The 13564-nt window shown below is 39.7% G+C and overlaps 1 protein-coding gene across 1 annotated transcript; it reads left to right on the top strand.

Moving 5' to 3' along the window:
* Window positions 1–11756: 11756 nt before the first annotated feature.
* On the top strand, window positions 11757–12980 carry LOC140236276 (QRFP-like peptide receptor). Its single transcript, XM_072316233.1, has one exon. The coding sequence runs from the start codon at window positions 11757–11759 to the stop codon at window positions 12978–12980; it is 1224 nt and encodes a 407-aa protein (XP_072172334.1).
* The last annotated feature ends 584 nt before the right edge of the window (window positions 12981–13564 follow it).

The following is a 13564-nucleotide window of genomic DNA, read 5'->3' as shown; positions in this document are numbered from 1 at the left end:
ATATGCTTGAATACATGGTTTGCTGTCAGAGAGGATACACACAGGGTGACGTGATTGAATGATATACGGGCTGAAATGTTTGGTGGCGGTGGCAATAGACAGCGCCTCAACCTCACAGGGGAGCCAGGTAACCTGGCGACCATGCAGCTTAGCGCTAAAGAAGCCAGCAACAAGAGGCTTCTGATCTCGTGTCACGTACATTGTTGCACCAAGGCCATGTTTTTTGACAGCCCCATCTGTGACAATCCACAACTGGTCAGAGGGGCGTGGGAGTGTGATGGTTCGTGAGGACTGAATGGCAGTCTGAGCCTTGGTGAAGGCATCATGCAACTCATCTGTCCAGTGGATACGGTCTTGTGATTTGAAGCCAGCAATGGAATCATCAAGGGGGCTCAAGTATGCAGCACAACTGGGGAGCACACGAGCAAGCATCTTGTACGCACCAATGAAAGATCTCATACCTTTCACTGTAGTGGGAGGAGAGCAGGTTGACAATGTTGACATCCTGTGTGGACTTGCACGAAGGGTTCCTTCCGACCATATCCACCCTAGGATAGTGGTAGTCTTGGGACATACTGTAGTCTTGGTCGGGGATAGGTGGAGGCCATTGGCAGCAAGGGCCTGTAGCACCCGAGACCAATTCTGTAACAGGGCTTGCGGTGTGTCAGCACCACAGTACAAGTCATCTGCCAACTTGACAACGATACCTTCAACCAACAAGTCTCCAAGTACTCGACACATCAATTCCTCCAAGGCAGTCTCAGAACCTGGCATTCCCATTGCACAACGGGTATAGACACGAACACCTCGGAAGGGTGTAGCCACACCACAGTATTTTATTGACTCCTGGGAGAGAGGTATTTGATAGAAAGCGCTGGCAAGGTCGGATGCCACAAGATATTTCCACTGACCAATCTTACGTAATGTGGAATCAACATCTGGTAAGACTGAAGGCTGGGGCTTGGAATAGCGACCCACATCAGCAAAAGCTGTGACCAACCGGTGACCGCCACTGGGTTTCTTGACCAGGAAAGACGGGTTGACGTACTCGACAGTGACGCCAATATCCTCAGGCCGTGCAAAAATGCCAAGTTTCTCGAGGTCATCAAACTTTTCCTGCAACTCAACAAGCTTGTCACGGGAATACAACGGGAGTCTGCCCTTACGCTGAGGTGGTTGCACTGGGCCCATGTTCACAACAGCCTGGAATGGCCCGGACGCACCATTATAGCCCTTGAATGATGAAGTGAACACTCCATCATATCTAGAGTGAAGTGCCTGGAAGGCACGCCTTGTCTGAGAGGGGAGAACCCCATCTGGATCAACAGCCACTGACTCAAAAGATCGGCTTGTGGATCGATTCCCAGGAGGCTGGGCAGATTTTGCCTGCTGATCAGACATTGGTGATTGCAACTGCTCTGTATCTTCCATGCCCATGGGGTTGACCTGGCACAAATGGGAATGGCGGCGAATAACGCAGGGAGCATCAGATAGATTGGGAATGCGGATCCTACCGGCTATGCTGGGGACCACTTGGGGAACCGGGAAGCAATCCTGCAAGGGGGAGGTAGGAGGGGAGTCTGTGCGCGGCTCTACAGCAAGGATCTCATCAGACTCAAACTGGGAAGGCAACTCAAGCTCAAGGAACTCCCCTGGCCAGAGAGTTGTGGTTGTTGCAGGAGCACGGAGAACGTGTGCACGTCGCACAGCATGACCAACTTTGGACTTTCCAGTGGAACCATACACATACACTGTGCCATCTTCCAGTGTAATCTGGCGCTTAGCGGGTCGAAGAGCTACATCATTGCGCTCCATAAATGGAGTCCCAGCGAGGACCTCAACATCGAGATTCTCCACAACTAAGCCCTCAAAATGGAAGACATGTCGATCACGAGAAAAGGTGAGACGAGTTTCACCAACAACCTCCAAGGGGGACGAGCCATCAGCTTGGCGAGCTGACTGGGATGTGGGAGTCACAGTACAACCGAGGGCATATGCTGTGGAGGCACGCAGCATGTTTCCTGTAGCACCACTATCAACAGCGATACGGACAGCATGATGCTTGTAAAAGGCATCAAAGTAAGGGGACTGACGCACTTGCACACGGAGTGTAGTGGAGGGTTCCTCACCATCTACACCATAGTGGGTACCTGGATCAACCTGAAAATCCTGGGGGTCAATGCTATCGGCAAGTATCTCATCATTGTCAAAAATCTTTGCGACTTGGCGGGCTTTAGCCATGTACTGCCTATCAGAGTCAGGGAGATAGGAACACACACTGAGAAAGTGACTGCTAGGGCGACCAGCCTGAAGGCAGAGGGGGCAGGACTTAGCAGGCTTGGCGCGAGATCGACTTTGAAATTGCGGTTGGGGACGCCTAGGAGTAGACTGACTACGACTGCGCGGGGGAAAGGCAGCAGCACGCATGGCTCTAGAACATTCAACTGACTCGATGAGACTGGTAAGGGCTTGAGAAATCTCAGGCTTGAGAGAAGCAAGGGTACGTGACCGGAGATCTGTACCATATCTTTGCTTGACTATTTGTGGGAGATCAGGATGTAACAACTGGAGCCAATGCAGCACTATGAAGTTTTCAATAGTTGGCGTAAGCTCCTCATCTTCCTTGATGGGCTCACCGTGGTGAGTGATTCCCCCACCTGAGGTCAGAAGGTTATCCTCTACGAAGGCAAGTATCCTTTGATACAGGTCTTCGGGTCTTTCATCGGTTTCTAACTTGATGTCAGAAAAATCAATGAAATGAGCTCCTGTTGACTGAAAGCCATAGTGAAGGCGAATTGTTGACCAAATGTCATTGAGTGAGGTAGAATTGCGCACTATGCAGTTCCTGGCAATCACAGGACAGAAATTTGCAATCTGGCCAAGCATGAGATCAAGCATGACAGCCTTTTGTTGAGCCGTCTTGCGAGATTCTGAGGGGACAGAGCTATTGTCATCAAGGAAACCTCTATTTGGATTTGCCTTTGTCTTTTTTGACCATGTCACTGACTCACCGAGAAACGGTGCAAAGTGGGGATCTAGGTTTAGAGTGTACAGGAGATTCTGTCTCCAACTTTCGAATGAGGTGATAGTCTCTATCTTGCCCAGGCACCATTGTTTGGGCACCTTGGGCATAGCACACGCCATTTTAGATGTGTGGGACTGTACACTACTGGCCAACTACAAAGGTACGTGATAACTAGAAGTCCTTGTAAAAACTTACGTTTACAGTGGACCTGGCTGTTTATTTCCAGCAAAACTCCTCTCAGAGGCGGGCAAGATTTCACTTAGGCTGTGGATAGTGATCCAGCGCTGCCACCACGCAATTATGGAGAGAAATACTGGATGATCATCGATCGTATAAACAGTGGTTTTATTCGTGATTGTCATCAGTAAATGAGTGCCAGTCACAGATCAGTATTGCAATGAACACTAGTTGGCGCTATTGCGCTTTAACCATCAGTAGTATACATGTACATGTCTACATAACAATATACTGGCGTAGCCTGTCCACTGTGTTGCGTCTTAACAGGCACAATCTTCTCAGGGGAAGATTCTTCACCCGAATCTACTCCGAGGCTACCCTGCGTTTTCTGGCCTGTTAAGACGGGGTATAATATTATTTTATATGGTGCCGACACCGACCCTTTTATTATTTTAAATAGTTTGATGGAGTTTGAATCCGTGTTGGGTTGTACAATGGCAATAGGCGTCATTGTATGCACAAATGAATTCTTTTTTATGCATTGTTTTTATCTTATGAAGATGGTCCATAAACCATGCAGGAATATACATCATTCTAGTTTAAGTCAGACAGTGATCAATATCAAATGTATAGCTTTTTGCAATATGCTACGCCGTAGGATAACATGGGGCATAGGACATAGTGTCATCGGACACTTTCACCATCCTTTATTTTTATTCATTTCACATCTTTAAAAAGGTTGGCCCAAGTCAGCATTGGCTGGTTTTCATCGGGGCCCTTTAAAACACAATACAAGTATGTGAAACATTCCAGAATGACAGTTACTAACAAACAAAGAAATAAGAATATATATATATATATATATATATATATATATATATATCTTATATGATATACATTTCAATACAATCAAAACTCAAACATATAACGCTTATAGAACGATTTCAAAAACATGTTAATACTATAACGTTTCTAAATGAACAAAATGAATGGGGAAAAACGATAACCAACGGTATATATTGCACAAATTAATTGAAAAACTGATAAAACTGTGTATAGGTATTAGTCATTAAGTTCAAAAAAAAATCTGGATATTAAAACACACATATCATAAGCTCCATTTCAACAAACTTAAGTTGAGGGAGCATCGTGTCTCTAGACTCACACATATCATAATTTATGTATTTTTGAACGAACCTAAGTTGGGGGAACATCGTATCTCTAGAATCACACATTATCATAATATGCTTTTGAACAAACCTAACATCGTGTCTCCAATGGCAAATTATTCAAGTGAGATACCGCTGTGCATACAAAGTGATCTGTAAAATTCCGTTTTATATATCTCGGGATCTCACGTTTGCACTGGTGCGAGTTGCGTGTAACGCGTTGGGCTACTGCATCATGCATAACAAACTTAGTTGCAAGTAAAGAGGGTGCAAGATGGTGCATCGCATTTGAATGTCATGCATGCCATTGCTTTTGAATACAATGTTTGTAATGTTGGCCAAAGCTGAGCACTTGCTCGGATGGGGTTTCCCATGAAGAGCCAGCTATAATGTAAGCGGCTCGCCTGTGTAACCTGTTGATGATTTCATAATTTTGTTGTGACCTGTTGGTCCATACATTGCAACAATGTGAGGCATGTGGGAGGACATAAGACTGGTTTAATAGACTGAGATAATTTGAACGCTCCCTTGAGCCTTCTAAGAAAGCCTAATTTTTGCTTTACCTGCAGGGCGACTCAACATGCTTGTTAACCTGTAAATTAGCGTCTATCATAATTCCGAGACATTTATACTGAGAAACACATTCAACTGGAGTTGATCTTATCTGTACATATATTCTGCTGACGTTTAAAATTTGGACTTTTTGCCTAGACCCAATTAACATTACTTTAGTTTTATGAATATTCAGAAGCAGCTTTTTTGTTTTGGGAGGGGGAGGGGGCCATGTGTAAACTTCATCAAGAGCATGGTTTTGTGGATACTCATGGGTAAATCACTAATAAATATGGAGAAAAGTAATGGCGCTAACACTGAACCCTGTGGGACTCCATGGTGTATTGTTCTAATGGATGACTTTTCCCTTTTACAGATACAAATTGACTTCTACCTTATCGTACACTTCTATTTGTGCTACTTCAATTTTAGTAACAATATTTCGTGGTTCACTGCATCAAAGGTTTTCTCATGCCAATAAATGCAACACCATCTACGTATCCGTGATCTACATTTTGAGGCCATTAACACTGATCAATCCTAGCAGAATCTTCATCAGAGGCAAAATGACAAACAAGCAGGAAAAGCACTTCACACAACAAAAACAGACAGGGACAGGCTGGGTACACAGAACAAAGAAAACAAAGAGAGTGTGGGAGGTCATGGGCAAGGAGCCCAACAGGTAAAGAGAGGCGGATTAGAGCAGGAGGGTGAACAGACAAAAGACGGAGAAGGATCAGTAATGATCCTGAGGATCACGGGGGCAACCTTTGAAGGAAAGGGATGAATGTAGGGGGCAACATAAAACAATATAAGGAACAACAGAGGGATGGAGAAAGGTCAGGATGAAATAGCAAGGGGGAGTGGGGTCGAGCAGTCAGCCCTAATAAGGTGTACCAAGAGGGGGCAACAAAATGAAAGTGAGATTCAACTAACAAATACAAGTTGTCAAACATATCAAAGTATATATACACACAATGATGATAACAATGATAACAATAATAAAATAAATTAAAATAATGATAATAATAATAGTAATAATAATAGTCAGAATTAAAACAATATGATGTAGGGGCAAATTTTTCCTTTCTGACGATGTACACGCTATATCGTCATGTTACAAAAAAAAATGTTTTTCGATTTTTTTTTTCTGCGTAGAAGTCAGATTTGCGGCTTTACAGCCTACAATTGCCATTATAGTATATGTATTGATTCTGTATTCACGTCTGTACGTTTATTGTACATTGTACATGGGTATTATATTATGTGATATCGATTGTTAAGTGGTCATGAATACATTAACAAGCTTGAAATAGCCCATTGCACTATAATGAACGTGTTCTTCTCATCTACGCACCTTCATTAACACCCATAAAAGACACTATAATTCAGTCATTGAGCATTTTTATATCGCTCGTTTTCAGTCTCTATGAACTAATCAAGGTTCTTCACGTGCTTGTGCACTTATTCGGTTTAGTGAGACCCATTATGGAGCTATCAGCATTCTCACTTCACGTGATAAATACAACTCTGATATCTTATGAAGACAGTCTAAGCCTTTTGAAGATCACTGCTTCTTTTTAAAGTACCCTCTCCACATTTCAAGGAATCACTGTGCATTGCCATTACTACGACTTGGATATAAGTCTATACGAATAATGCCCATATGACAACAATACAATTGTGTTTTTAACGTCGATCTATTTCAGAATTGTACCTTACTATCAGATCAAGATGAAACTTTCTCTACCTTATACAGTATTGATTTCTTGAATTGTATAGAACACTTTTTTTCACACTTTAATCTAGCTAGCTGTAGGTGGCACCCAGCAAATCAATAAGAGCAGATGCATTTGTCTCTATTGAAGCAGGTTATTCGATTCTTTGTCATCTGCCGTTGGCTTGAAGGAGGCTGAAATATGAGAATAGAGTGGCTTTCAAGACTGTTAAGAGTCTATTTAATGAATAAATATAAAGGTTAAATTGATGGAATCTTTGAAAAAAAATAGCTGTTTGAGTCAATAACGGTAGATCCAAGAGTAGTGTGCAAAGAAAAATAGAAGGTCTATATGTCAGCATGCAGTGGCGCAGTTTCATGACAAATAATAATATGTATGAGGCAACATCAATACTTCTTGACTTCTTGACTTTCTTCACAGTACTGTGTGGTTATAGCTTCACTTTGTACGAAACTAAAATAACCGAAGCTATTTACCGTTTTTGTGCTCTAGTGAATACCTGTTTTCAAGCACAGATGAATAAAAGCTGAAGACACCAAAGTGATTCAGTGTTTGAGCTTTAACTTTCACAACTGATGCTCGTTGAATATTCAAGAAGTAGACTAAGCCTTTCACAAATTGCTTTGTATGTGATTTCTCTTCATAAAAAAGTTACAGTTCAAACGATGAAGGCGATTCAAAAGCGTTCATTCCAATGTGTCATTCATAGTTTTTCCAGTCACTTCAATCGATTACTGTGCACATTGTGAAAACCTTGTGTATTTAATTGACGCCTGACACATAATGTTCATGATAATGATCATAAAAGTAAGAAGAAGGAGAAAAAGAGACGAAGGAGAAAAAGAACAATAATAGTTGTATAGTAACAATTATGATAATGCAATTATAATAATATTGAAAAATAATGATGATGATAATAGTAATAATAATAATCATAATAATAATAGCAATAGTAATAATTATAGTAGTAATAATGATAACAATAATAACAATAATAATGATAATGATAATAATGATATGGTCTTGTTTATCCAGGGTAGCTTCTCAAGTGTTGCCACTGCTCTATATCAGAGGGCCCTGCCGTTATTATTACTCTAGTGTTGCCAGGTACCCATTTATACACTTCCTGGGTGGGGAGGGACAAAATGGGTAAAACGTCTTGTCCAATGACGTAAAAAAACTGGGCAGGAAATGATCTCGGATCCTCCGATTGGGTGTCGGAAGTCTTATCCGTTATGCCACGCCTCTGATATCATCTTGTAATCTTCTGCGCATGAGCAGTCCATAAATTATGGTTATTGGAAAGTATTAATACATCAGTGCGCACTATCAGAATTGGTTACTCGTACTTCGAAGCCAAGGGAGCAGGGTATTCTGTTCAATTCCGCTCAATGCTTCATCACTCCGTAAGTAAACGCTATTAATATAATCGAAATAATTTGAAGATCAAACTTCAAAATTTATCTAGAATCATGAAACTTCATTACATGCTAGAACTGTCTTTCAACTAGAATGCATGAGCTGTGATGTTTGCTTTAAAAAAAACACAGAAAGAGTTGATTCTAGAAGTGATTCTAAAACATAGAGACAATAATCCCGCAATACAGAAATTTAAATACAAATGTAAATCATGATCCTCTCATTTACCAACGCTGTATGAATAGTTAAATAAATCAACTCATGACTGCCCTCAACGCTACAGATAAAACGATCAAATTCTCGTGTTTCAAAAGGTTTCTTCTTTCTTTCTTCTTTCATGAATGTTTCGTAAACGCTGATTTTTTTTATAACCAAATTTTTGACAACGCGAAGGAAAAGGTGTCGTTATATCATCCACATCTTGTTTCAGTTGCAGTTTTAGTTTTAATTTGTTTCATTCCTCCACTTCTACAAATAGAATCATTAAGACAAAACCAATAATCTTAACATCATATTGTAAAAAAAAAATTACAGTGTAATCATATAACATATTCTTTATCATTCCGTGTATAATAGTATAATATGCGACCGTGCATCAAAAAACCAACAAAAAGTCGCACGCACTCATTTTGTGTGAGCACTGAAAACAGGTGAAATGGGTCAAACCAGTCAATCTTGATTTTTTTTTTCATATTTTCTCCAAGCACAAGTCGTCTACTACATCATACTGAAATTTAGGATCATAGAACGAACAGGAAATCGTGTTTCTAGCATTTTTTTTTCAAATATTTTTTTTGTAAATTAAAAATGCCCTGCTTCCACTAGTGGAAGCAGGGTATTTTTAATTTTAAGAAATGGAAATTGACTCTATGAGACACATCTAACTACTGCTATGAAAGTTGGCAGTAATTATTTACAGAAAATGTCTATAAAACATGCTCATTTCAGCATAATCTGATAGTCCCTTCATTGTCCCTGCTACGGTGGTTTTCATCCTGTTACATTTAATAAAGCACTTAAATATTCCCGTTAATTCAGAGCCTTTTTTTTTCTCAAGTTCACACTTTCCAGAGAGTGTGTTTTCTTTCCAATATCAGGATAGGTAAGGAAAATGTATCTGAATTGGGATATACATCATTTCATAGCTGAAAGTCTGCACATTCAAAATATGCTCAACAAAAATCCATGTTTGGCGACGTTTGTTGGTTTTGTGATGCACACGAACATAAATGTTATCTTTTCTTTGGGCACATAGTAGAGACTGTTAAAGCAGTTTGCCTGACTGGGATAACGGCTTCTGGACGTTATGATATCTTTTCATTCTCCTTCAGTTGTTATTCATTGAGCAAACAAAAAAAAAAAAACCAAAAAGAAATAAAGTTCGTAATTATCCGAAGGTTCGTTACCATCTCGCATGGTTTTCATGGTTTTTAGGCTTTTGTAGTAACGAACCTTATTTTATCTTCGGATAAACGAACCTTCGGAACAAGAAGCCTTCGGATTGTTCGGATTAATGAACTTTTTTTTTTTAATTTTCATTCCCCGAACATCTATGAGGTATGGGGAATTTGTGTGTTTCGGAATAATAAACCTTCTGAATATCGAATCTTACTTGATTTTCGGATGAACAAATCTCCGAAATAACTAACGTCACGCGAAGTAAATAATTTGAAGTCGAGTATTTTCAATAACATTTAGCCAAGGAGGACAAGACAAAGGAGATGTATAACAAGACGAAGACGAATATAGGAGACAGGGATTTAGATAGCTGAATAGGGAGAAGTTGAGAGAATAGAAGGTATTGTAAGGGCGTTAATAAGGAGCTATATGATATACCAAGAAAAAAGGAGAAAACGTTACCCGATTCTTTAAGAGAAATTATACGATATTAACAAACGATTTAACTAAGCGATTTTATTTCTTATATAGGATAATACAAAAAATATATATTATACAGAAGAACAGCGTCTAAGCTCGTCAGGCAAGGTGTTCCATTCATCAAAATCCATGGTGTCTTAAAGATTATGATACTGTACAGATTTCATGATTTTTTTCTCTCTCTAACGTTGAGTTTGTTAAGTGGATGGTAGGATTAATTTGGATTCAAAAATGTGAACTGAATGAATCTCCGAGCACAGAGAGCTGGTTCTGTTCATAACATTGTGCATGAATTTTTCTGTTAATCATGTATCAGTGATCGGGGTATGATGTGAGAGCGAACATTTAAGGGCTGTTGATATTTTGTAATAAAAAATTAATTTTTTTTTTCGCATACTGTCATCATTGTCTACGTCATTTTCATTGTTTAGGCATTCTGACTTTAATTGATTTACTTTAAGTATTTGATTGATATTGTGTGAAGGTGTTTCTCACTAGTTAATACTTTGTTTACCACAATTTGTTTATCTTCAACTTGGCATCTAAGCATTACATATTCTATAGAATTTCCAAAGTAAAACGGAACGACCTGGGGAAAAAAAAAACCACTTGTTGCCATCATTGCTTTCACATTCATTTCTGCCTCAATTATTTGATAAGATGTACAAGCATAGTAAAATTATGTGATATACACATGTAATATATATTATGAGACTATCTCACTGACAGTTACAGTTGAAACATTTGGAAGATCAATCGAGGGATAAAACAAATCACGAAACAAAACGCAGTAAGAAAATAGTTTTAACAGCTTAAGGCCTAATAACTTATCTAAAATATAACTAAACACTTGCTAAATAGAACCAGTATTCAAGTCTATCAACTTCATTTTCTCAAGATTTAAATCTGATTGCGAATAATAATCCAGTGCCATGAATGGATCTACCAACGAATTCTAGTAAAATTGAAAAACCTGAAATTGCATGCTTCAATTTGGAAATTGAATGCATAATCGTGAATTTGTCCAAAAAGAAACTTTCCATAAATGAAATCAAATGCTCTACTTTCTGAAGGCGAATTACCAAGTTTGTCTGACAGGGGCGTAATAAGAAAACATGGTAAATATGTCAGGTTAAATAAATGAAATTGTACATGTGAGGGAAGTAAGCAACATAAATCAAGTTTCTTGTATAGGTCAGTAGGTAATATCGCAGTCTGGAAATCCAAAGAGATATGCCTGATTTTCTTGATACCGAGACTGCATTGATAAATACTCTCTTTAGGCTTCCTCAAAATTTTCTTTGACTATGCCAATTGACCAATGCATTACTACTTTGATTCAAAATCTTCTTGCTCTTTTTGCTGTTTTTATTCGTTGCTGTGACATGAAAAGTGTCTTTTTTTTCTTCTTCTGCTGTTTCGGTTGGGGAAGGGTTAACACCATCCGTAGAAAGATATTGTCTTTCATTGTCTTTACGGTTTGGCACTTTCAACTTTGATTCCACTGTAGAACACATCCTTCATCATACACACGTGCATATTGTATAACCTCGGAAACACATGAAAAAGCGGCAGGCGCCTGACAAAACAACGAAATACATTGTAAACCTTGCTTAACCTTCATGAGGTATCAATAATATTGAAGATGATATTAAGATTCCCTCCTTGTCCTCCTTCCACAGATCAAATCTCAGTGCGACGAAAGATTCAGCAACCATGATATCAATCAGGTTTGCTGCCATGGCATCATATGCGATGCTTTTTGCAGCACAACTGATCCTCGTCACGTCAGGTACAATGGCGCCAAAAAGGAGCGACTATCCGCAGACGACGGCGGACTATGCAAGCTTGCTAAACGAGGGTGGATTCGAACCAATGACAAGCAGTCTACTTCATGAAACCAGCTCAAAATGGTCGTCCAAGACGGTATCGATAGATCAATCATCGATTTCATTTGATGTATCAACATCCAGTGAAAACAGCATCGAAAGTACTAATACATCTGATGGAGCTAAAGTCTCTTGGGTATGGATCCCCATAGCTTGGACTTTAAGTCAATGCATCCAACTTATATTTGCTATTGCAGGAATTGTAGGCAACTTTCTTGTGATGGCCGTCCTATTCAAAAGACGAGCTAAGAGCCGTTCGACAGACACTTTAATTGGCGGTCTCGCTGGCGCAGATTTTATCACCTCAATTCTTATTATCCCAGTACCAGTTGCATCATCAGTCCCAACATCATTTCTTGGAGAGCTTTATTGCCGGGTAGTTTCTACTGCAATCCTTCTTTGGAGTTCAATAACTGCGTCGACTTATCTATTAATGTCCATTTCTGTGGAGCGTTACATAGCCGTCGTTTTTCCACTGTATTTCAATCGGAACTTTAACCGACGACGTGTCTCAATGTTTATCATACTTGTTTGGGTTATGTCTGTTATCTCTGTACTTTTTGGATTTATTGTGAAAACTGTAGATGACGAAACTCACACATGTCAACTGGACTATCATTATCCAACAGGCCAGGTCATTATCGCCTACTACTGGTTTTCTCTCAGGATGGTCATTCCTTGCTTGACCATGGTCATCACCCAAATACTCATCGCTCGTGAGCTAAGTAAGCAAGCCTCCCTCTTCAGCCACGTTTCACGCACTGGGGGGAAGGCTGGCGGGACTCCTTCGTTCCATATTGTGGCGAGAGAACGCGTCATTAAAATGATGTTTATAGTGATCGCCATCTACATCATATGTTGGAGTCCTAATCAGATCGCCTATCTCGGTTTTAACCTGGGCTGGGTTCCTGCCTCCTTCAACCACAGTTCTCTGCAGAAGGTACTGGTGTTCCTTGGCTTTCTCAACTCTTGCGCCAATCCAATTATTTATGCAGCTCGCTTTCCTGAATTTAGAGCAGCTGTCAAAGAAATGATGACATGCAGCGCTGGGAAAAACGCTCCGCTCTTTGAGAAAATCGACATGAAGTCAAGTGAAACAATGAACAACCAACCAATAGCGAATAACGTCTAAGGTAATGTTTTCAGTTCATCGAAATAAATGAGTTATTAGATGGAATATTGGTTGTATCAAATTCAATACTTAACATTTCAAGTGACATGAGAAAATTTTGAATGAACACATTTCATTCGACTACAATTTAAGACAGTTTTCAAAATTCCGTTTGCTAGTCTTGTCTGACTAGTACAAACATAGAATTATAATGAACAAGTGGTGAAAAATAAGCATTGATTTGAAACAATTTTAGGATTAATGAGTTGTGAGATCCATACAGGGCCAATAGACCATTTTTAACAGCATTTCTGTTGTTTTTTTTCCAACAGCAGTGTTAGACTGAATCATTTAGAAAACGTTACGGACATGTGATATTTGCTCATGAATAAAGTCGATATTGACAATGTTATGTGTGTGTATGTGTGAGTGTATGTGTGTGTGTGCGCGCTCTTCATTGTTTCTCTATAGCCGTTTAAATAATTGTTTTACAGTTAATGTTTAATCCTTATCAGACTGGGCTTTTGAGGCTATCGACCCCCCCCCCCCCCAACATGTTTAATGGATTTGCGAAATCGGTTCATTTCTTGCTATATATAGGTCCT

Source organism: Diadema setosum, chromosome 12 (genome assembly GCF_964275005.1).
Source record: "Diadema setosum chromosome 12, eeDiaSeto1, whole genome shotgun sequence".
In the NCBI taxonomy this organism is placed as follows: domain Eukaryota; kingdom Metazoa; phylum Echinodermata; class Echinoidea; order Diadematoida; family Diadematidae; genus Diadema; species Diadema setosum.
Note: the sequence above shows the minus strand (reverse complement) of the source record. Positions and strands in the feature narration are given on the sequence as shown.

What these genes read in the sequence shown, in the direction of transcription:
- LOC140236276 (XM_072316233.1), top strand. Translation starts at nt 11,757, where the DNA reads ATGGCGCCAAAAAGGAGCGACTATCCGCAGACGACGGCGGACTATGCA.